This window comes from Agelaius tricolor, unplaced genomic scaffold (assembly GCF_023055355.1).
Source record: "Agelaius tricolor isolate 1412-34295 unplaced genomic scaffold, bAgeTri1.0.p SCAF_11, whole genome shotgun sequence".
NCBI classification, from domain to species: Eukaryota; Metazoa; Chordata; class Aves; order Passeriformes; family Icteridae; genus Agelaius; species Agelaius tricolor.
In genome coordinates this window covers 20283552-20304830 of record NW_027269271.1, presented here as the reverse complement: position 1 = coordinate 20304830, position 21279 = coordinate 20283552, and the positions used below count along the sequence as shown (strand labels likewise).

Below are 21279 nucleotides of genomic sequence, written 5' to 3'. Positions count from 1 at the left end.
GCTCATATGGCAACTGAGAAAACATTTGTGGCATTTGATTCTCAAAGTCCGTATGTGTAAAGAAAAGTTTTCCCAGAAAGTGCTTAGATAAAAGTCCTTTTCTGTGGTTTAAGCAGGAATACCACTAGTCAAAGTAAAAACATGGAGCTAGCTGATGTGTAAAAAAACCAGCACTTTGAAGCACTGCAGAGGTCACATTGTGGCAGAGAAATCCTGCTTCATAAAGCTTTGATGTAGAGCAGCTCACAGAAATATCTTCGTTATTTCACTGAAGTACATCACTGCTAAAGCCTCTTTCTTACTCAGTGTAAAATAAGTTGTTATTGTTCTTTAATATTAAAAAAGAACGTTAGTTTCTCTTTTAGCATTTCAGGCAAATGTGCAACAGGCAATAAAGGTCCTAGGAGGGTCTAAATTGAGTTTGTGTTCAATAGAACCTCATTGACTTCCAAACAAACAGCCCCCAGTCAAAACCAGCATAAGCCCAGCTTGAAGTCACACCTTCCACAGCAGCAGCACAAGGCTGGGGTTAAGAAACCCAGCACTCAGGATCAGGCAGTGATGTGGAGGGACAGCAGCTCACCTTTCCACTTCACCACCTTTTGCTTTTGACTAAAAAGGCTTCTCTTTATAGTGTAAATGGTGCAATTTATACATACAGAAACACACACTGGAGTGTTTTTTAAAATGGTTTCTCTAGTGAAGTTTAAACACTGGCATGAAAATCTTGTTCTGGTTTCAAAATACTGCGGAGATCCCCATAAAACAGTTTCTGAAGAAAGCCACTGCAGTGGTTTGAATATCCTGAATGCTCAGAGCCAAGAAGGAAGAACATCTGCACGCATTTTTATGGTCCACTCAAATCTTAAGTGCTTCCAAACACACAACAGCTACAATACTTTCAATTTAAAAGACAGAAACCTATAAACAGCTCACATTATGAACTCCTCAATTTATATAAAATTTCTTCCACTTATATTTACCTTATCCAGTTTCAATAACAAACCCTTCAATATCCCAGTCTCTTCTACCCTCCACGAGGACAAGAGTAGTCAAACAGCTAAAACCCTACCAAAACCTGGAATAATCATTTGAAACAAGTGAATTTGTCCTAATCCCAACTGGTTGCCAGTACAGAGCCCCCAAACCAGCCAGATTCCTGCTCCCTTATACTCTTCTGGCTCATTCTTCATTTTGTTTCTTTTCACTGAACTTATACAGCTGCAAATGCACTCCTATAATGTCATGGCTGAAATAAGATCAGGAGAGTTTTCCTGAAACATGAAGGAAGTTGGTGGGGGTGTAGGACCTGCACCAGCTGCCCATCAATATTCAGTGCGTGCAGCTGCTCTCAGTGGCATCTTTGGAATTCAGCTTGGCTGGGGAAAAAACAACTGTCACTGCTATTTTTTCTGAAATTTCACCTCACTGCTGTAACATGCCTGTGTAGTTCTGCCCAAATTCTTACACATGTTTTAAACACTTCAGTGAAACAGTTAAAGCCCAACGTTTATATTGCAGGAGTGCCTTGTTTGTACCTTTCCCTTTGTTGCCATCTGTCAGACTTCCTCACTGAAGCTTCTCACAAGAAAAACATCAGTAATGGCAAAACAGCAGGAATTTCAACATCCAGCTACCTCCTCCTCCAGCCCCCAAAAGGTCTGAGCTTTGTGTCTGTGAAATTTTAATAGGGGTCCCTTTTTGCTCCAACAGAGTCACACAGACTGAGCACAGCATCAGCCAGAACTAAATGGTACCAGTACTTCAATACCCCACCTTGCACTTTTTCCTTTAACCAGTCTAAAGCCTCTTCCATTTTCCACTTCCTTCTAATCACCTACCCAGAACCCTCATGGCTGAAGCAAGAACATGCAATCCAGTGCTATGAGTCCAGATGGTCAAGCAGAATGCCCTAAATCATATGGGATTGCAGGGAGCACCCTGTTCCCACATACATACAAAAGTTAGCAGACTCACAAACTCCCCTGACTGCTCATAAATGTGCTTAGGAGAAAATAAGGGATTTAAGAAAATGTGTTACTTCAGTTTCTTCTCTGACTCAGTATCAGTGAACAGCTCCTGCCACCCTCTCCATGTTTTGCAGCCACTCCTGCAGACCAGGCTCATACAACATTTCAGCACAGTCCACCACAGCTCTCTTTTTCTTTCTTTCTCTTTCTTTTTATAAATAGAGAGACTTTGAGTAGGACTGCTTGTGTTACAACTTTTCTGAAGTGCTAAGCACTTCACTTGAGCAATGAGTCATCAACTGTGACAGCAGCAGAAACATCTTGTCAAAAGCAATGAAGAAACTTCAAATTAAGTATCCCACCAAATAATTTATGAAGATTGCTTATCCACAGTCAAGAGGGTTTGCTTATAAAAATAATTTATAATTTGATAATTATTACAGAGACAAAAATGTAACTACCCAAAGAACTTCAAAAATGTTAAATGACAAGAAGCAAAGGGGGAGGAGGGGAGTGAAGACAGGATATAAGCATCTCTCAAGCACTTCTCAGGACTCTAAAATGCAAATCTTTCTCACATACCTGTAAGGTGATCCATCTGCAAACATGTTGAGAAAAGGTATTCAAGTTACCCCAAGCAAATGCAGTTTTTCCCTCCTACTCACCCTTTCTGCAGCTTTAAAACTTGATACTCACAGCCCAGTCTCAAATTCTCCATAATTTTAATCAAGTCTCAGGACAGAATGCAGCTCCTCACTGTTCTTGCAAGGGATTTGCAATACCCACCTCAGTTGACATTCACACAGTGGGCAAATACTGGAGACAATCTGGAACTCCTTGTAATCCAAAAACTGATGGTAGTTTTCTCCTGCTACTAAATGCTCTCCTGGTGTAAGAGGAATAGCAATATCATCTTCATTTAGGCTACATTTCACTACTTTTTTAAAAAAAATTACTGCTCTTTGACAATTACAGGCAGATCTATGCCTTCTGAAATTCAAACCTCTTTTGAGAGACATCAAAAATTGCTTTAACTATGAGACTTTTCCCTCCCAGAATCCCAGCATACTCCTTCCAGCTTCTCCAGGAAGAAAAACTGGCAATTGAGAGTACCTGTGTCCTTCCCTGCACACAGACCATTCCCTGCCAAAGCCCTTCTGTCTCAAGCACTGAATTAAATAGGTATTACACACAAAAGGGAGCTGCTATTACATACTTATTGTTCTCAGATTGTTCAAAAAATACAATTAAGCTTAAAATGTGTTGGCTTCCTTGATTTCACTGCAGCCAGCTTGCACACAGACCCAGACAATGTATTCCACATAATTAAAAATAACTTTCTATACTCATATCTTGCTGCCTCTAGCTATAATCCAAAACCAGATGTTGGTGTGCTGACTATTTCAGACCTAATAAAAGCATCCCTCTGGTTTCTGAGCCCTTTCACCTGCTTTCAAACCTTCACAAAGAATGGATGTCTTGCTACTGCTGGTTTTGCCCTCATCACCTCCTGGACAAACAAAACAAAAAACCTCATTCAGTATAGTCCTGGAACTTGAGTCCTTGTAAAAAACATTGTGTCTTGAGCGAAATCTTGTTATTCACTATTCAAAAGATACAATTTCCTTTTCTAGTAACAATTCCACGTGCAGCAGGTGCTAAAAGGCAGCAGAATAAATTATTTTGGGCATGTAGGTGTGCGTGCACACTGACCTTCTGGTACACAGCCTAATGAAGATGGGAAAGCTCAAGCCCACTGATACAAAGAACCTAAATTCTCGTATGTATGCTTAGTAAAGCATTCAAGTGACTGTCAATACAGAAAAGAACTGCATTAAAATTCTGAGCCTCCAAATCTATTAAGCATTTCCAAACACAGGAGGACGAGTACCAGGATTTGTTCAGCTGCCCTCACTGCGCTGTTCTCAAGGAAGGAGTGTGGGCTCAGTCAGTCAGCACGCAGTGACTCAGCTCTGTTCCATCAGCTCAGCAATTTAACAGCCAGTAAATCTAACCTGTGTTTTCAATCTCACTTGTGAAAATACTGCTTTAGCTTGGTGAAGGCCAATGATATACACTTCTGAGGGCCACCAGCACTGAATGGATCCTTCCCCAAATGATACTTCCCCAAAATCTGCCTCTGCACTTTGGTCCTGGACATGGAAGTACCAGGAGAGCATCATGCAGCTCCTGAGATGACCAGCAGTTGTAGGGATATCCTGGGCAAGCTCTGGCTTCTGCACTGGGGCCATGAACCAACCAAGGTGGTCAAAGTCCCATCCTCACCATGGTGGCTCGTGGTCCCAGCAGAGCTGCCAGCAACACACGGTGTGTTCCAGCAAGGGCTGTCCTGGATGGCAGAGCTCAGCAGAGGGGAGCGGTGAACACACAGCCAGGGTGTTCAAGTGGAATTCATTAATCAGGCTCCAACTGCTCCACTTCCCTAGATGGAAGCTCTTTATAGACACTGCCTCATTTATTTATTTTTTGAATGCCCAGATTAGTTTAGTGTGAAGCTGTGGAGACATATAATTTGTCTGAGCAGATGATCTATAGATCACTGAATGAACACTAAATAGGCTCTTGCTGTCCACAGAAGAAACACACTGTGCATTCTCCCATGGCTGCAGCAGAGGAAAGGTGAATCCTTTTTTCTAAAATTTAACCCCCAGCAGTCTGGAGGTGAAAGAGCTGGCACTTCTTCCAACCTGCTCAGCCCTGACTGAAGACAGAGCTGCAGCCTCTGCCTATGAATAGCAGGGCCCTCAAATCAGAGGGAAATCAGCAAGTGATAACTAACCTGGCATTCTGCTGGGGCCAGGCTTTTCTCACACAAACAGCCTTTTCTGCTCACATCTGCGAATATATGCATATTTAAAAAATAAATTATCTCTCATTCAGATTAGTTACTAGAATATCTCTTTCTCTGCTGAAGCAGATTTGTTCCTATGGTTGTATCTACTGCTATTCTGGGACTTGGTATTGTTTTCCCACTATTGCTGCAGAAAATGTTCAGCAGCTAATTGCACAGTCAAGTCCTTTCACATAATTTTCACTTTGACAAGAGTAATTAAAAAGCTAAACGGCTCGAGAACCAATTGATTAGGTCTGGAAGCAAAGCTCTGTTTAGGCGATCCTGAGACGCACGTGTGCAGAACAGCAAAACACAACTGGGAGCACGTTCCTCGCTGCCGATGGCTTACTGGGATTCCTGCAAGATCTCTTTTTTGCCCAATTTGTATGAAGTGTTATATACACATATGTGCTGCACATAGACCATGCTTTCAAGAGTCAGGAAAATTAACCCTATAGGGCAAGTTACAGAGTATTTTCCTTCCATCACCAGTATCTGCAATCACCAAATAGCCAAAGTTTGCAAATGAACTAAAATACCTCCTATCACAGGAAGGAACCACACAAGGCTATTTTATCACTAAATTTCATTTGCTTGTCTTAAAATTGCTCTGAATTCTCCATAACAAGACTTCTAATATCATTTCAAACTACATAATTGAAATTAAAAAGTAAAGGGCTTCAAAATTACTACATATGTACCAAAATGATGAGCTTATGAACAGTAATGAAATGGAAACTCTCAGAAGCCTGAGGTTACACAAAAACTTAAGAGATGCTCCCCATAACTTTTATAATAAAGGTAATGATTCTATTCTTGAAAGAGAAGTTGAAAGGGTTGTCTTTAAACCACCTCCTTCTCAGCGAAGTTTGGTCAGTTACTGACTACATATTTGAAAAATTGTCATGAAATGTGCAAAGTTTAAAGCTAATGGGAACGTGAAGCAGCAATAATGAGAAACTCCTTCTATGCATATAGAGAGTGATCAAACGCCTCCTATGCCACCTGATGAGCAAGAAAGTGCTGGTGCTCCTCAAAGCCAACAGCTCTGGCCTCTGCGTGAGTGTGTCAGAGAACAGCTTCATAGCACAGGCCATCAACACACATAAATAAATCTTTCAATAATGCTACATCAGCTTCTGAAAGATATGTACGTGTGCCTGCCTGCAGAGGGGGTTCAAATGGAAATCCAGTGCCAGCAGATGGGCCTCGGGTCACACTGCCTGCAGCAGCACTGCACACCATTACACAGCAATACCTCCAGGACACAAAACACAAACCCAAAACCTCTTTCTTTGATACAGAAAGCCAAAGGTTGACCTAAATTTTCCTGCACAAGTAAAATGTCAAATCTTTTCAGGGAAGTCAAAGACGTAAAGAGAATTGTGTCATTACACAAGTAGATATACTGTAAGAAGCCACAAAAGGTTCCACACATTCACAAATGTGATAATTTAGATGACAAATGTAGCAAATTAAACCCAACTTGTTAGCTAATAGAATATTTAATTATGTACTATGAACGATCACTTGCATATCTGGGAATTTAAACAATTATTTTTGGAAAGGGGAGAAACGTTCCTGAGAAGGAGGGAATTTTAGCATCTGAGAGCTTTTCTATTGCATTCCCTTTCACCTTACCTTGTTTATAGCTCTATTCAGTAATAGTTTTTACTTGTTTCCTCGATGTCTTAATTTCCTGCAATAATACATCTGCCATGAATAATTAAGCAATGCATTTGCTGCTCGCTGAAAGCTGAACAAGAGCTATAAATCAGTTCTGGGACCCTCTGCCAGCACAGACACAATCAGAGATCTGCTAATGTTGGCATTTCTTTCTGCAGGTGAGAGGAATGGTGCACAGAAACACTCAAGGAGCTGCTCAGCAGTGCCAGGCTCCCTGACCCTGGAACTGGCATTTTGGGAGTGCCCGTCTGCATCTTTTCCCAAGCAGCAGGACTTCAAAGACTCTTTTGATGAGGGACAGTAAACCTAAATGTTCTATATTCTTCACATTTATTCCTTTCTCACATTCTTAGGTTCCTCCCTCTTACCTCTCCCACTCCACAGTCAGGAGGAGGAGGGCAGAACATGTCCTGAGTGTGCATTATTCTCTTCTCAGCACCAAAATGATGGACTGCTATTCTTTGCTCTATTTCCACCTTATTTCTCTTGCTGCTTGTGGTTCAAGCCAGGACACTACCAGATGGTAGTGAAGGGCTGCATGATGGTCTGTAGTCAGGCCCATTAGAGCCAGTGAAGGTTTATCTTGCCAAGTCACCCTCGCTCTCAGATAGCTGGGCAGGCTGCATTTCTCACTTTTTTGTATATGAAGATGGAAGATAACAAGCTACAAAAGCAACAGCGATAACACTTCCCTTCAACACTTTCACTCGCATCCATATCAGGGGAGAGGAGCAGTAAAACAACTTTCCACTACCAGAACAGGATTCACCTTTTAATTGGATGAGGTTTACAGTGCAATCACTTCAAGTGCAGCTGTGCAGAGGATGAGCCTCTCCAAGTTGGCAGTGCAGGTACATTAGAAAATTAATCAAGACCAGGTATCCAGCCAGGCCTAGGAAATGTCAGGGTAGCCATCAGAATTTCATGTCTTAATTTGAGAATCTCCCCAGTTCACTATAAGGTGCAGAGATTAAGAAAAAACTTTAAAGGTCAAAATATAGAACTATTCATCACTAAATTTCCCTACAAAACAAACCATGTAATGTTCCTGGTTTTAATTCTGTTGACAACAGATTGCACATATTTTAAAAACGTAACGTTTAGCAGCTGTGCTGCCAGTCTGCAGAGTTTGCATATATAGCTGTGATATTACCATACTCTATTATTCATAACAGGCAACAGACTTCATTCTTCATCTTGTGAAAAATAATTGCAGTTTGAAGTCAAAGTCTGATGGCAAAGAAACATCCAACATAATGCTAGAGTTTCTAGAATTCAGGAACTCATGTAATGGCCTGCATTTTGATTTAAATCAATTCATTAAAAAGACAAATCTCTTCTGATCTGTACTTCTTCAGCAAGAAGTACATGGCTCTTTTATGAAACCCAGGAAAGGAAAAGCCTAGGTGGGTAAATAGCTTTTCCTTATCCACAACAAACATGCAATAAATTAACCGTAATCTTTTAACAAGAAGCATGAGATACTCCCATCTCATACAGCCCTGGGACCTCACTCAGACAGGAATTCATGAGTTGATGTATAGCTATTCATAGCAAGAATGACTACTGGAAGGAGAAGGTAAAAAACCTTACCCATCTTCCCTTCCACTACCATTAACATTAAAAGCATTCTATACAAATACACTTTTTAATACATTTTCCCTTTCATACACATAAACAAACATTTAAACATATTTTAATCAGAAGGTCTTGCAAGACCTACAAGCATCCTTTGCAATTGCTTCTCAAAGTATTTTGTGCTGCCAGAAGCTGTTTCAATCCCCACCCTCCCCCTGCCCCAAAGAGCTGCTGGTCAGTGCTGCTCTGGACAGTGAAGCAGCATTGTTTGCCTAGAGTGGTCCACATGCAGACCCTCCAACCTGATCTGCTGCTCTGGGTTATATGGGCTGGCACAACCACACTGCCTTTCTTAGAATATCTGACAGTCAGTGCAGAACAGCACGGATGTTTGGTGCTGTCAGAGAGAAGGGCTCTTGCACACCACAGCAGCAACCACCAGGTACCCACCAGAGCCCTGCCTTGGCAAGCAAAGCCCCTGCAACCACCAAAGCTCAGACATCAGCCTCTGAACAGCTGTATAGCATGGAAAAGTCTCCAGGCAGAGAGCTACCTACAGATAAATAAATAACATGTACTGAGAGAAAAACAAACAAACACAGAACTACCTGCTACAATTCACAGAGCAGAGTTAACTGTATGGCTTCAGAAGATGAACCACACACTGGAACAGGCAGCTGTCATTTAGTCATGCACAGATGTGGGCAAAACGATAGCAAATCTATGAGGGTTCATGAGAAAACCAATGGATGTTTGCAAGTCTCATATTCTCCCCTGTTTTTGCCCACCAGCACATTTAAAGCAGAGCTACAAAGTCAGAGAAGGGCACTGAAGAGGACTAAGGGCCTGGAGAACATTTTCACACAAAGCTACATAGTCAGAGGAAAGACAGTGATTGTCACTTGGGAGGAGGATAAAAAAGGACAGGATAAAGATACAAGGGTTATTAGGTGACCTTGAGAAGACAGGCTACAAGACTGCACCTTTCCTGGTTCATAAATGAAGACAAAGAAACATTGATTTTAAAAAATCACACTACCTATTCAGAACATATCTGAGGGAACACTTTCTGTTTGCATACGGAATTCCAGAAATACCTTTGGAAATTCAATTCCAACAATCCTGCATGTCTGTGACTGTTGCTTAGTGCCTGACCTGAACTTCCCAGCTGTAATTCAAGCACAGTATTTCTTCTCCTAGCAGTGGATGGGAAGGACTGCCTTCCCCCCAGTTAATCTTTCTATTCTGGCAGTGGGATGCTCAAAATGAGATGCTTCACTGGAAGCCTTACCCATGTGAGCAGAGCAGAAAGACTATCAAATGTGTCCTCAGCATGGTAGCCCTCATTTTTGCCTGTCACCGTGATGTCTGTCCCCCTCACAAAAGCACTGCTTTCTCAACTCCTGTATGGCTTATGATCCATTAGCACTGCAAGACCTTTTCTGTATACCAGCTGTCTAGGCAGTTGTCTCTCATTCTGTATTTATGTAGCTGATTACTCCTATTTTCAAACATCTATCCACATTTTTCCTTATTGACATGCATCCTCTCAGACAGTTTCGCCAATTTGTAAAGATCATTTTGAATTCTAATAGTGTCCTCCAACATGCTTGCCTCTCTTCCAGCTTGTTGTTGCCTGCAAATTTAATAAGCATGTTCTCTATTCTATCAGAGAGATCATTACTGCAAATGCTGAATGCAACCAAACTGCCAAATACCCACCCTATGAGCAGATGTTTCACAGGAAAAAGTCTCATGAGGGAGCACTGAAAGCTTTACTAAAGATAAATGACATCTACTGCTTCTCCATTCACAAAGCCTGTTAGCCTGTCATTAAAAGAAATTAGATGGATCTGACCTTGACAAACGTACACTGGATATTATTCTTTTGCTCATGTGGGTAAAACAATATTTAGAGTTGTTGCAATTAATAAAGCTCTACAGAAGGAGTAATACAAGTCCAGTTTCTGAGAACAGCTTCTAATTTTACATAGGAAATGGGAAGTAATGTGGGTGGGGAGAAAAGGCAAGAATATGAGATGGTCTTTATTGTACCTCCTTAACACATCTAACATTTGTTGGCCATCATTGGAGGCTTCTGCTGGGATAATTTTGGTATAAATGGACTTAGAGTTTGACACCATCCAGCAATTATTGTAACACAAAATAATTCTGCAATTTAACATAAACTTGGAAAACACCACGTGGTATACTGCATGTAACTCTTTTCATGTTAAGTGGTATTTCTTAAATTCCACAAAATTACACAGGAAGCTCTTCTCACACAAAGCACTACAGATTACAGACAATACCAGAATTTTTGAGCTACTGGCCTCCAAAAAAACCCTTTATCTGCAACAGAAGGGTGAGTGTCTAATAGAAAAGATGTTGAGCACTGCATAGATGCTGAGTGAAGAACACAGGGATTTTGTCCTAATGTGTAAAAAAACCCCAAATCATACTCTGCTCTTAAAATAGGGCACACAACTCTACAGACTGTGATGTATTTTAGCATTTGAGGGGAAAAAAAACCAAACAACAAAACTTTGGCAGTTAAATATGTTAAATGTTCCATGCATTTACTAAGACAGAATAAAGGTTGGACAGGCATTGCCAAGAAAGGCAAGACCAAGCCCCTGTGGCCTGCAGTACAACCACAGAGCAACTTCAACAAAAAACACTCCCTATTTCCACAGCTGCCTCAAGAAACAGACAAATGCACTAGAAGAGGAACTTCATGATGTCTGTGTGAATTAATTCTCTCTGCCCATGTTCCAGGCTGGGTGCTGGAGGACCTGCAGGACGCCTCTCCTGGGCACCTCTGGCTCTTGGGAAGGCTGAGATCACAGCAGCTCTGGCTCCACACACAGAATGAATACACAGGCAATTTAGTTACACACGAGCTCACACAGCCTCCTTTACAGAGTGATCCAGCGTGAAATTCCCTTTATATTATTCAGCAGCCTGTTTTTCTATGGGTCACTCCTTCCACAAATCAGGTTCCGTTCTCTCTGGACACTACTACAGATGTGCTTTGGTGATCAAATGTTTCCAAAGACATTTTAGACTAGAGACCTATAAATATCACCACAGTCAGCTTTAAGGGTACAAAAGTATTTTTCCACTCTCTTTGTTTTTAAGAGCCATTCGAAGACAATTTTTGCAGAAAGAACCAAAAACAAATGTCAACCTGATAAAATACAGTCCCTCAACTTGAACTTTGCCTGAAGACCAAGCAGGGCACATTTCAGCCATGAAACAAACTCATAAAAAGCTGAAAAGAACAGGTTATAACTAAGAAACTTCATGTTAACCCCTGATAAACTGTGGGTAATGGAGCATAAAAAGGGATATTAGAAGTTATATACAGCAAGTATAAATGACAAGTCAACAACCAGGACCATTACCTGTTACATCAAACAAGAGTAAAGGGAGCCTTTCTAGCTCTTGGACTACCCTCATCATTCTCCTGAGAGCCATACTAAACTCTGTACTCAGCATGCCAAGACTGAGAACACTGTGTCAGGACCAGGCATCCCAGTCCTTTAAAAAGGAATATGAAAGTATTTGCTTATGAGAGAAGTTTGCTTCTCTAAGGGTTTTCCTGTGTCCTGGAAAAACTGAAAGCTTCTGTTTGATCCTAAATAGGATTAAAATACATAGTCATCATCATCGGACCAGTATTTCAACCATTTTCAGCATGTAAGAAGAATCTCACTACTCATCTTTCTGTTCTTTCAATGAATCCTCCCTCTTGTAAATTAAACACTCTCTAAGTACAATACACTATAGCTGCCTCACTTCCAAAATGTCTTTTTTCCCCAAACGCAGGGATTGAAACCCTTTCTGAAATCAGTGTGTGGTGACTCTCACATTTACCTCAAAAGACAGAATTTCAGTTTCAAGTTTGAAAACCAAGGCAATGCCCTGTCTTAGGAACAGCACCACAGTGAGAGCTCTGCAACACACCCTGTCTCGCACTCACACAAGTCCCCAACTTTTGACAAGTGGGTGAAAAGGAACAGCCCCACCTGTCAGGGACAGCTGTGCTAATGCTAAGGCTCAAAATGGTTACTAAAAGTGGAGTTTTTCAGGGGCAAAATCCCTACATGTGTAAAGTTGGTGAGTATTTCCTGGTCTCTTTAAAACCCCTTTTCAAAACAACCTTTAATAGAAGTAATACAACAGCTGAAGTGGATTTGGCTAAAAATAACCATGAAGAAAACACATAGGTGTTCTTAAAACAAAGAGCAGAGGCTCAACAGTTACTGTCTTCTCCCTGTATGACAATTAACTGCCAAGGGCTTACATCACTCATCTTTAAGGTGAGCCAACAAAGTTGGCACATGTAGAGTTTGAAAAAACATTTAAAACAATTTGCAAGAAAAGCAGCAAAAGCAAGCAAGAATTCTGAGTGATTCCTTTTAAATCTGCAGTATTTACCAGCACCAACAGTGGACTGATGATAGTCCTTTCCATGAGACCCCAGTTACTTCCAGAGAATCCACTATCAGCTCAAGTAGAATAACCTCATGTAGCAAAAACAAACCAGCTCCAAATCTCTTCCTGACATGATGACTTTATTCAAATATTCAAAGTACCAACTCAGAAGAGTCACACTTGGTGCAATGAATGTCTGCTGGAAAATTGTGGCATTTCCATTTATTTTAAGATTTGACCAGGTACTACCTATACATCTCAATCCAATCTTACTAAATACAGATTTTTTGGAAAAGATTTTATGGAAATTCTATTATTAATTACTGGGGGGGGCAGGGCAACAATTAGTAATATAAACAATGAAGGGCCATCTGAAAAGCACAGCAGGACTGCAAAGTCATTCGAGCCTGTACTACACTAAATGAAATATATTCTGTAATTATTTCTTTTTAATACTACATCAATGCCCCTTATTGTGAAGTCTTAATGTTATGATGCAAGAGAGAAAGACAACACTAACACACATTCAAAGCTCTAGCATTGCAGGCTACAATTCATACACAAATGTAAAGCCATCATCCACTATAAAAAGTGCTTTGATTTAATTCAGTGATCATATGTCAGTAAAGTGTGCAAGGCAAAAGACATTTCTATGAGTTAGAAGTTTCAGTAAGCACCCTACAGTGTTTTCACACCAACAAAATAAATGAGATTTGTCTCTGGCACAGACAAAGCACTGATTCTCACAAGGGACTAAACAGAGCATTCAATTAAGAGTACACCACTGCTTTTCAGCTCCTGATACATAAAGATAGACAACTTACCAGAGAAAAAGCACCCATGAACAGATGCTTTTTTTCCCACTCCTTTTTAAACCATGTTCAACATCAAAAAAGATACGACTAACATTTTGAGCAAACAAATTTCATACTCTTGGTTGTTCACAAAAATGAGCTTGATCATCTTATATTACAGTAACATTCTGAAGCACCAGTATAATGAAGAGATAATCAAAGAAACAAAAAAAGCATTCCTATTACCACATCATTGCTTTTTACAACTACTCAGCTAAAACACTGAAAGCTCCAGCAGATCTTATACTTTTTCCCTTTCTGACATCAGTAGTAGTAATAGCCAGGAGCATCACGACAAACCGTATTATTTTATCGGTTTTCTGGCACCCCTTTCCATCTGCAAAGGATGTTACCATCACTACTACAGGCTATTTTAAATATCTCCTTAAAATACACATAGCAGCTTCTGCAAATAGCCACAACAGAATAACATCTGTGAATGAATGCAACTAACTAGCAATTAGATTTGGAAAGTAAAGGGTAAGCTTTACAAAGGTTGATAGCTACAAACAGAAAGGGAAAATTACCTTTAAAGAATTACTCAGATGACTAAATGAGCTGGGATCCAGCAAAACACATTTTCATCTACCTAGGGGCAGATATTCATGAGCAAAAAGCCAAATCCCACTAATGAAATAGAAGTCTGCATCCTGGGAATCAGAGGTCCAGAAAGGAATTCAGAGGTCACAATGGAGGACCACATTCCCAGCTGAATGCTGTGAGTAAAAACGATAAAGTGCCATTGTACTGTTGGAAAATGCAGCCACTTGTCTTGGTCCTGGTCCCTTGACTTTAAAAAACATATTGAAAAGTCTGGAGGATTAGTGAAGAACAATAAAAATTTTATTTGGTCAGGAAAAAAAAACAAGATGTGTCCATTCTTCTACAACAAGAAGGACAAATTTTCAGGTTCTCTACCTCTTCCACTTCAAGCTGTTACTCCAGGAGATTGCATTAAACAGCAGGAGTCTCCAGTCTCACTGACAGATGTTCTAATATCCAGTGTCTAAACCCTAAAAATGCATAAAGGTAGTTTGAAATAAATACACATTTGGAGAAGTAATGATTACTTGCCATTTTTACAGATCATATAGGAGATGGGTAAATTCTCTATCATTTAGTTTTCAAATAATGATTTGACAGCCTCCCAAAAACTACGTGCTAGCTCATCCACAGCTGTAAAAGCAGACACAGAAATTACCACTGAAATTATACAGCCTGTGCTACACAGGTCAGAGTAAAAGACTACTCTGATCTGATTTCTGGCCTTAAAATCTATGAATCTACACTGAAGATAAAATTGTAAGCAGGTAGTTCTATTGGTTTTCTGTACCACCAAGCCAATAAGCACACGCTCTCTCAAAGAACAAGTATTAAATATATCATCCCCTCAACATTTGCCACTGTGCTGGATCATTTACACAGATATTTAATCACAGGAAGTGCCTTGTGAAGGCAGGAGAGGACCTCTGGCTGTGCAGCCGAGTCCAAATGGTGCAAATGGCAGGTGGGGATGCTCAGCCCTGCACAGCAGCAGTGAGGGGCTTAAACAGGGAGCCATGGAGTAGAGGCAACAGTCAGAGCCCACAGCCTGGTCTCCATGCAAACCACTGCCCCTCGGGTGTCCCTGCAGACTGAGCACACGCTCAGAGCTGCCTGAGAGCAAGACCCAGAGTAAGCTTGGCTGCAGCTGCTACAGCACCTCTCTGGGCTCAGGAGCCACCACTCACCGAGGGCTCCAAGAAGACAACAGGAGGAGATCACTATATATTTATTCTGCTTTTACACCCTCCATAAGTCTTCGTACTGACCACTATGGGATGAGGGATTTGGGGCTAAGCAGACCTTTGACCTGTCAGCTGACATTGACTGATGAATGCTGGTGGCTTTAACAATACATAAAAAAGACAAATCATCATGCTGTGATTTGTTGTGGGTAGCAACCCAAACAAATTCACACTCTCTGCAAGTGCTGGAGCTAAAAGGGCTATAAATGCAGAAAAAGATCCTTTGTCTACTCTGTACATGATGTTTGTCCTCACAGCATTCCTTCTACCTTGATGTCTGCAACATTTAGCTACAAGCAGGCAGCATTTAGGTATTTTACACACAAGTGTAGAATCCATTCCTACCCAAATATATATATTTGATGAGTAAGGACACCAAAAGTAAACACTGCACAATAACTGTGGTTAATATTTCAACCCATCCTTTAATGACACCACCTCAATGCCTCAGGTACAGGGGTTTTCCTAAACATTTTTTTCCATGTTCTTTCTGCTGATGGAATATGTCAAGCTAGAATTGCAGAAAATTCGTATTTACCTGTGCTGCAATACCTGGATCCAATCGCATCAATTACACATAATCACTAGATGCAGTGTTTGGGGACAGGCATGCAAACAGGAAACCTGGAAACAGAAACTGATGCAAGGCAGCAATGGAGAAGCCTCATGTCCAGCTTTTGGAATGGGATCCTGCTGCCCAGCTCTGCAAAGCAGCCATTTTCCAGGCTTGCACAACAGCAAGTCTATCTCACAGCACAGCCTGCAGCAGCTGTATTTGGGGTTGAGCTGTTGTTGAGGCATCATTCAGGTTATGAAGCAAAAGCAGCAGAGTTGGATCAGGGAGTCAAAACGAGCCAAGCTGGTCTTGGGAGCACAAAACAGTAAGGGCAGACAGCAGAGTTAGGGGACAAGGACAAACTAGTGCCTTAACAAATGCTCCCTCCAGTGCTCTTCCACACAAAACCTCCAGACAGCACTTGAGGTACAGTGCAAAATCCCTGGCAAAACAGAGCTCACCTGAAGCTAGTAAGACCATCTTACTATTCTTAGACTCTGAGACATCACCATATCTAGAAAATCCATCTTAGTACTCTTTTATTTCCCAACCTTCACAAGCATCAGCACACTATCTTTTTATTTTCTTTTTTATGATGTGTCTCCTCAATCCAATTAGCATCCAAGAAACACTGATTAAAAAAAAAACCCTCAAAAACAAACAAACAAAAACAAAACAAAAAACACCCCCAAAAAACCCACAAAAACAAACAAATAAACAAAAAACCCACCAAAAAACCAAATAACAACACAAAAACCCACCAAAAAAACAAACCACACACACACAAAAAAAAAGCACATGTACAAGATGCACATCTTTTGGATATAAATAAACTCTTCATTTCAGGGGCAGGGCAGCCTTGAGATACTTCAGACTCAGGTCCCTTCTGGCCAGGGGTGGTGAGAGCCCAAGCTCTGCCTTGACCACACCAGCTCACTGAGGCATGTTTCATCTACCCCCTCAAAAAAAAGCCAAGTTTGCTCTACCTCTAGAAATCAAAAGGTGCAAATTGTTTGTTTACCAGGTATCAATTCACAGGTAGTTGGCCTAATTCTGCCTTAGTTCTTTCCTTCTACAAGGTCACTTTTGAAGTGGTTTTATTCCTTAAGCCCTTTGAAATTCTGTGCAAGACAAACCAAAATATACTGCAGTTAGGAAAGGCCCTGGATCGGTCACCTAGTCTCTTCCTTTGGCTAATGGAACCTGTTCCCAGGACTTCAAAAACAAAACCTAATTTTTAAAAAACCAAAAGAACAACAAAAGACATTGCTGATGATTTCTCATGAGAGTATTGATTTTTCCCCATTTTCTCTGCATTTTGTTTTGAGAGGGGATTTTTTGGTTTTTTATTAGAATAAATGACACATTTTCAAAAGCTAAAAAAAAGCACCTTTCAGTTGACAATTGCACTGAACATTAACTGAAATCTGCAAAGCCATTTTTCCCATGCACAATCAAAAGATGACAGACAGGGAAGCACAGAGTGTATAAAAAAAACCACACAAGCAAGCTGAGAGAGAATGGGTAAAACAGCCATCCTGAATCAGCTCTGAGCTGCTCTAATGGAATTAGGGTCACCCTGACAGAAACACAGTCAGATCACAGAGAAAATTTAATAATTTCTTATTGCAGTCTGTAAAAGCTGGGGAGGATTTGAAATAGCTGTCTGCCAAATTAGCACTTCTGTATCCACCGTTGGTGCGCATGTGCCCCTTCCCACTCACCTTCTCCTCCAGCACCCCACCAGAGCAGCCAGGAAAGCACCACTCCCCTCCTGCTGCCAGGGAGGCACCCAGAGAGCCCCTCTTTTTCTGACACTGCCACTCAGTTTAACCTCTGGATGCCACTTCAACTCCTCATCACTGACATTCTTCACAGCTCCTGTGACCTCGATTCCAGGGGAGGCACCGGCACAGCACAGGGCTAATTCTGCCAGGCAATACACACTAAATCTGCTTTATCTCAGGCGTTAACATCCCCTTTCTGCCAGCTGCCTTCATTGTCAGGAAGCTCCAGCAGCGACACTGAGATGTGTTACAACAACAGCAGGTGGGAAAGGTAGGGAAGACCCAGTCGTGGGTGCTCCGTGAGCAGCCGGCCACGAGCCCTGCTGCTGCCAGGGATGCAGCACAGCCCATCTCCAGCCATCCTTTTCCTGCTCCTATAAAAAGCAATCTGGGGACTGACTCCAGAAAATCCAGAGATAACCCTGCTCTCACTATCCTATTGCTTTTAATAAGGGAAATACAAGAGTGCTTTGCAGCTATAGAGCCTGTCCATCCCTCCACTGACTCCAAGCAGCACTGCAATGGGGAAAAGGAAGAATCACAGTGATTTCTTAGGAACAGCCATACCAGTGTAATAAATAAATGCTCTTTTGCTGAAGCCAACAGGATGCTATGGGGACTAAAAAACAGGAGTGTGCACAGCATCCCTCTGTAGCTTCTTCTGGAAGCTCCAGTGTCCATATATTGTCATATCTTCCCCTTGCCCTTCACTACTCTCCTGAATCAGGACTCTCCAATGCCAGATTCACTACTGCATCACTTGTTTGCATCACTGATGGGCAGGCCCCATAAAATGCAGGGTTTGGGGCTGACATTTTAGCCCTGCAGAGTCACAGAGCAGACATGTCCTTTCACACAGCTCCCATCCTCTGAGGCTCAGTGGCAAGATTCAGTGGGTAAGATGATAGAAAAACTTTAAGTTGCTAAAATGCATGAAGTTGCTAAAAACCACTTTCCATCCAAGGAAACCCTTGATTAATCCATGGTGGCTGTGGTAGTTAAAAGGTCAGTGCCCTCCAGAGCTGCCTTCCAGATTAGGAAAAAGCAATTCAGAGCAAGTCTGCACCAGAGAAAAAGACATACATACAGATAAACTTGCTGCTCAACACAGAAATGTTCCACATCTGAGACACCACGCAGAAACAGAGCCAATTTTGTCAAATTTAAGCACGTGGAATTATTCCACAAAATTAGCAAACCACGTCTACCACACGTTATCCTCAGGCCAAGAGCTGTCCTGGGACATCTCAAGCTCCACCAGCTTCTGCACATCTGTGATGTGAGTGATGCTTCTCTCCTTTGCCGGAGCCAGTATGAAAATTATAAATTTCAGGGAATTTTTATACACCTCAGAACACTAAACAAGTACTTCTCTATGCCAGATTCCAAAATGGGCTACAATGTGCAGTCAAAGTGATCTGAATAAGCACCTTCCAACAGCATCAGCAGACAGCAAAGTCAGCTGAGGAAGGAGACAGCTGCTGCCCCCAGTTTAACTGGGCAGCTCAGACTCATACAGATCCCCCATATTAATCTGCTGCCTGTACAAGTCATCCCTGATGAAAACAAAATAACTGAATTTGTATGTTTCTTCACATCCCTTCTTCACTTTTCTCTCCAGCATCCTTAAATTTAGGTCTTTCTCTCAGTCAAGGACATTTAGGAACTCCTCGTCCATTGCCTATATTCAGCCAGGCTCCTACCAACACGAATCAAGATGATCTTCAACTTTCACAAAATTACATCTAATTATAAGCCTGGTGACTAAAGCTGCAGTGAGAAAGAGATGACTGCTGGCACCTCAGGAGGGGCATCATGGTCACCTCATCTCCAACTCAAGAATCCCAGGGGCCCTGGGTACTTTCAGAGGCAAAAAGTGATCACAACTGCCAGAGTCTGTGATGAATGTGAAGACACTTGGACATTGAAAATCTGGGTACAGGTTAAAACAAAAAAAGGGGGAGGGGGTCTGCAGAAATACTTGGGGATTGCTTAACAAATACACACTTCAAGATTATGCAGAAAAAGCATCGAGGTTTCCTGCTCTCTGCATAACCCATTCCATAAAACATTCCTACTATAAGGTGTTTTTAGTAGGCTATCATTAGCCACATTTTTGTCCTCATCTGTCCACAATAGCGTTTTGTGCACATATTTCCCCTTGGCTGGATGAGGCTAATTAAAGCCAGACACAACTACTCTATGGGACTACCAGGACAACAGCAAGGACGCAACAGCTAAAAGTATGACCACAAGGAAACACTGTACTCCAATTCTGCCAAAATATAGGTGTAGGAGAGCTATACCAGAAGGTAAGAACTTGCACCCTCTTCCCCAACAGCTTTCTCCAACAGCAACTGCCTGCTGACTCAGGAGAGATGTCTCAGTGCTACACAAATTACGAGAGCTGGCAAAAGAACAAGGAAAAAGTAACAGGGATTACTGTGACCCCAATACTTCTTTCTTCCTCCGCCCCCAATTTTCTTTACTCATCTGTGCGTGTTAGAAATCAAACTGTCAGGTTTTGATCTCACAGCTTCTGCAGAAATTCTTTCTGCACTTGAATAAATTTTGTCAGTCTTTTTAGTTCTACTTGTGCCCCTTCACACACACCCTGTTTATCTGCAATGCGCACACTGGGAAATAGAAGACTGGGGGGGAAGTTGTCTCTTAACCCTCAGCTTCCAGTACAAACAAAGAAGGTTTAATATTTCTGGAAACAAATTTTGCAAGGCATTCAAGCTTTCCAAAACCAAATGTTACTTACTGTCCGCTCCTGCTAAAGGCAGCATCAAGCAGCAGAGGATGGCTGCTGGCACAGTGAGTAATGGGATGCAGAAGTTAGGCACCATATTCCAAAATAGAGCAAGTCCTCTTCAGTCTGAGGCAAGTGGTCAGTACATCCAGTGTTACAGACACAGACTTACTCCTGCAAACCAAAAAAAGAAGAAAAGGAAAATTATTATGACACACAGATTAACTGCCAATATACCAAACTGCATTGCAAAGTCATCATTACAGACACTTTTAAAAAGAAATTTACCTATCTTCCCTGCATGAGCAGTAGAGCACCACACACGCCTCTGAATTCAATAAGCTGATTTCAAGGGTCAGCAGGCATAAATGCACCTGTCTCCAAGTTTACCTTCATGTACAATCTGGTTTATGGCCCATTAATGCATCCTTTAGTTGCTGTTGCTCACAACAAATAGTTCTGAAGCTGCACATTACATTCAAAAAACAGTCTTAAGCTCTTTAAGTCTCCTTCCACATGCCCTAGACAGACGTGGTTGACTGCATGTGTAGGGAGGGTTTGTGATCAAATTGCATGGGAAGCACAGCTTGGACCATCCAGCTGGGCTGGTGTGCACCAGGCAAGTCTCAGCGGGTTCCAGCAGAAGAAACAGAAGCTGAATTGGATCAGCTGTCAGCTCACAGGGTGAGAGTCACAGCAGAATGTTATTGAGCAAAGTGTCTATAAAGAGAAGCTTTACCCAAAGCAAACACCTCAGCTTCAAACTCCCCATAATAGAGGCAATGAGTACCTAAAAGGATTCATGATTGGATATTCCCTCTCCAAAACAAAGCAAATCATCTTGCAAATTGCCTTAACTTGGGCATCTGCTTGAATATTGAAATACAGAAAATTTTTTGAAAACCAACCAAAAAAAAAGGCAAGTATTTAAAAAGAACACAATTTCTGTGTACCTGCCTTATGTTTTAATGTGAATATACTCATTGTACTTCCATCTCAAAGTCTAAGATCT

General features: G+C 41.5%; 1 protein-coding gene across 19 annotated transcripts in view; it reads right to left on the bottom strand.

The window, feature by feature from the left end:
* PTPRF (protein tyrosine phosphatase receptor type F) overlaps nucleotides 1-21279 on the bottom strand; it is a 375235-nt gene that overhangs the window by 224672 nt on the left and 129284 nt on the right. For all 19 annotated transcript variants that reach the window (XM_071436511.1, XM_071436510.1, XM_071436515.1 and 16 more), the window contains exon 3: nucleotides 20280-20441. In XM_071436511.1, the coding sequence (XP_071292612.1) occupies nucleotides 20280-20364 (85 nt within the window). In that variant the 5' untranslated portion in view covers nucleotides 20365-20441. The remainder of the gene's footprint in view (nucleotides 1-20279; nucleotides 20442-21279) is intronic.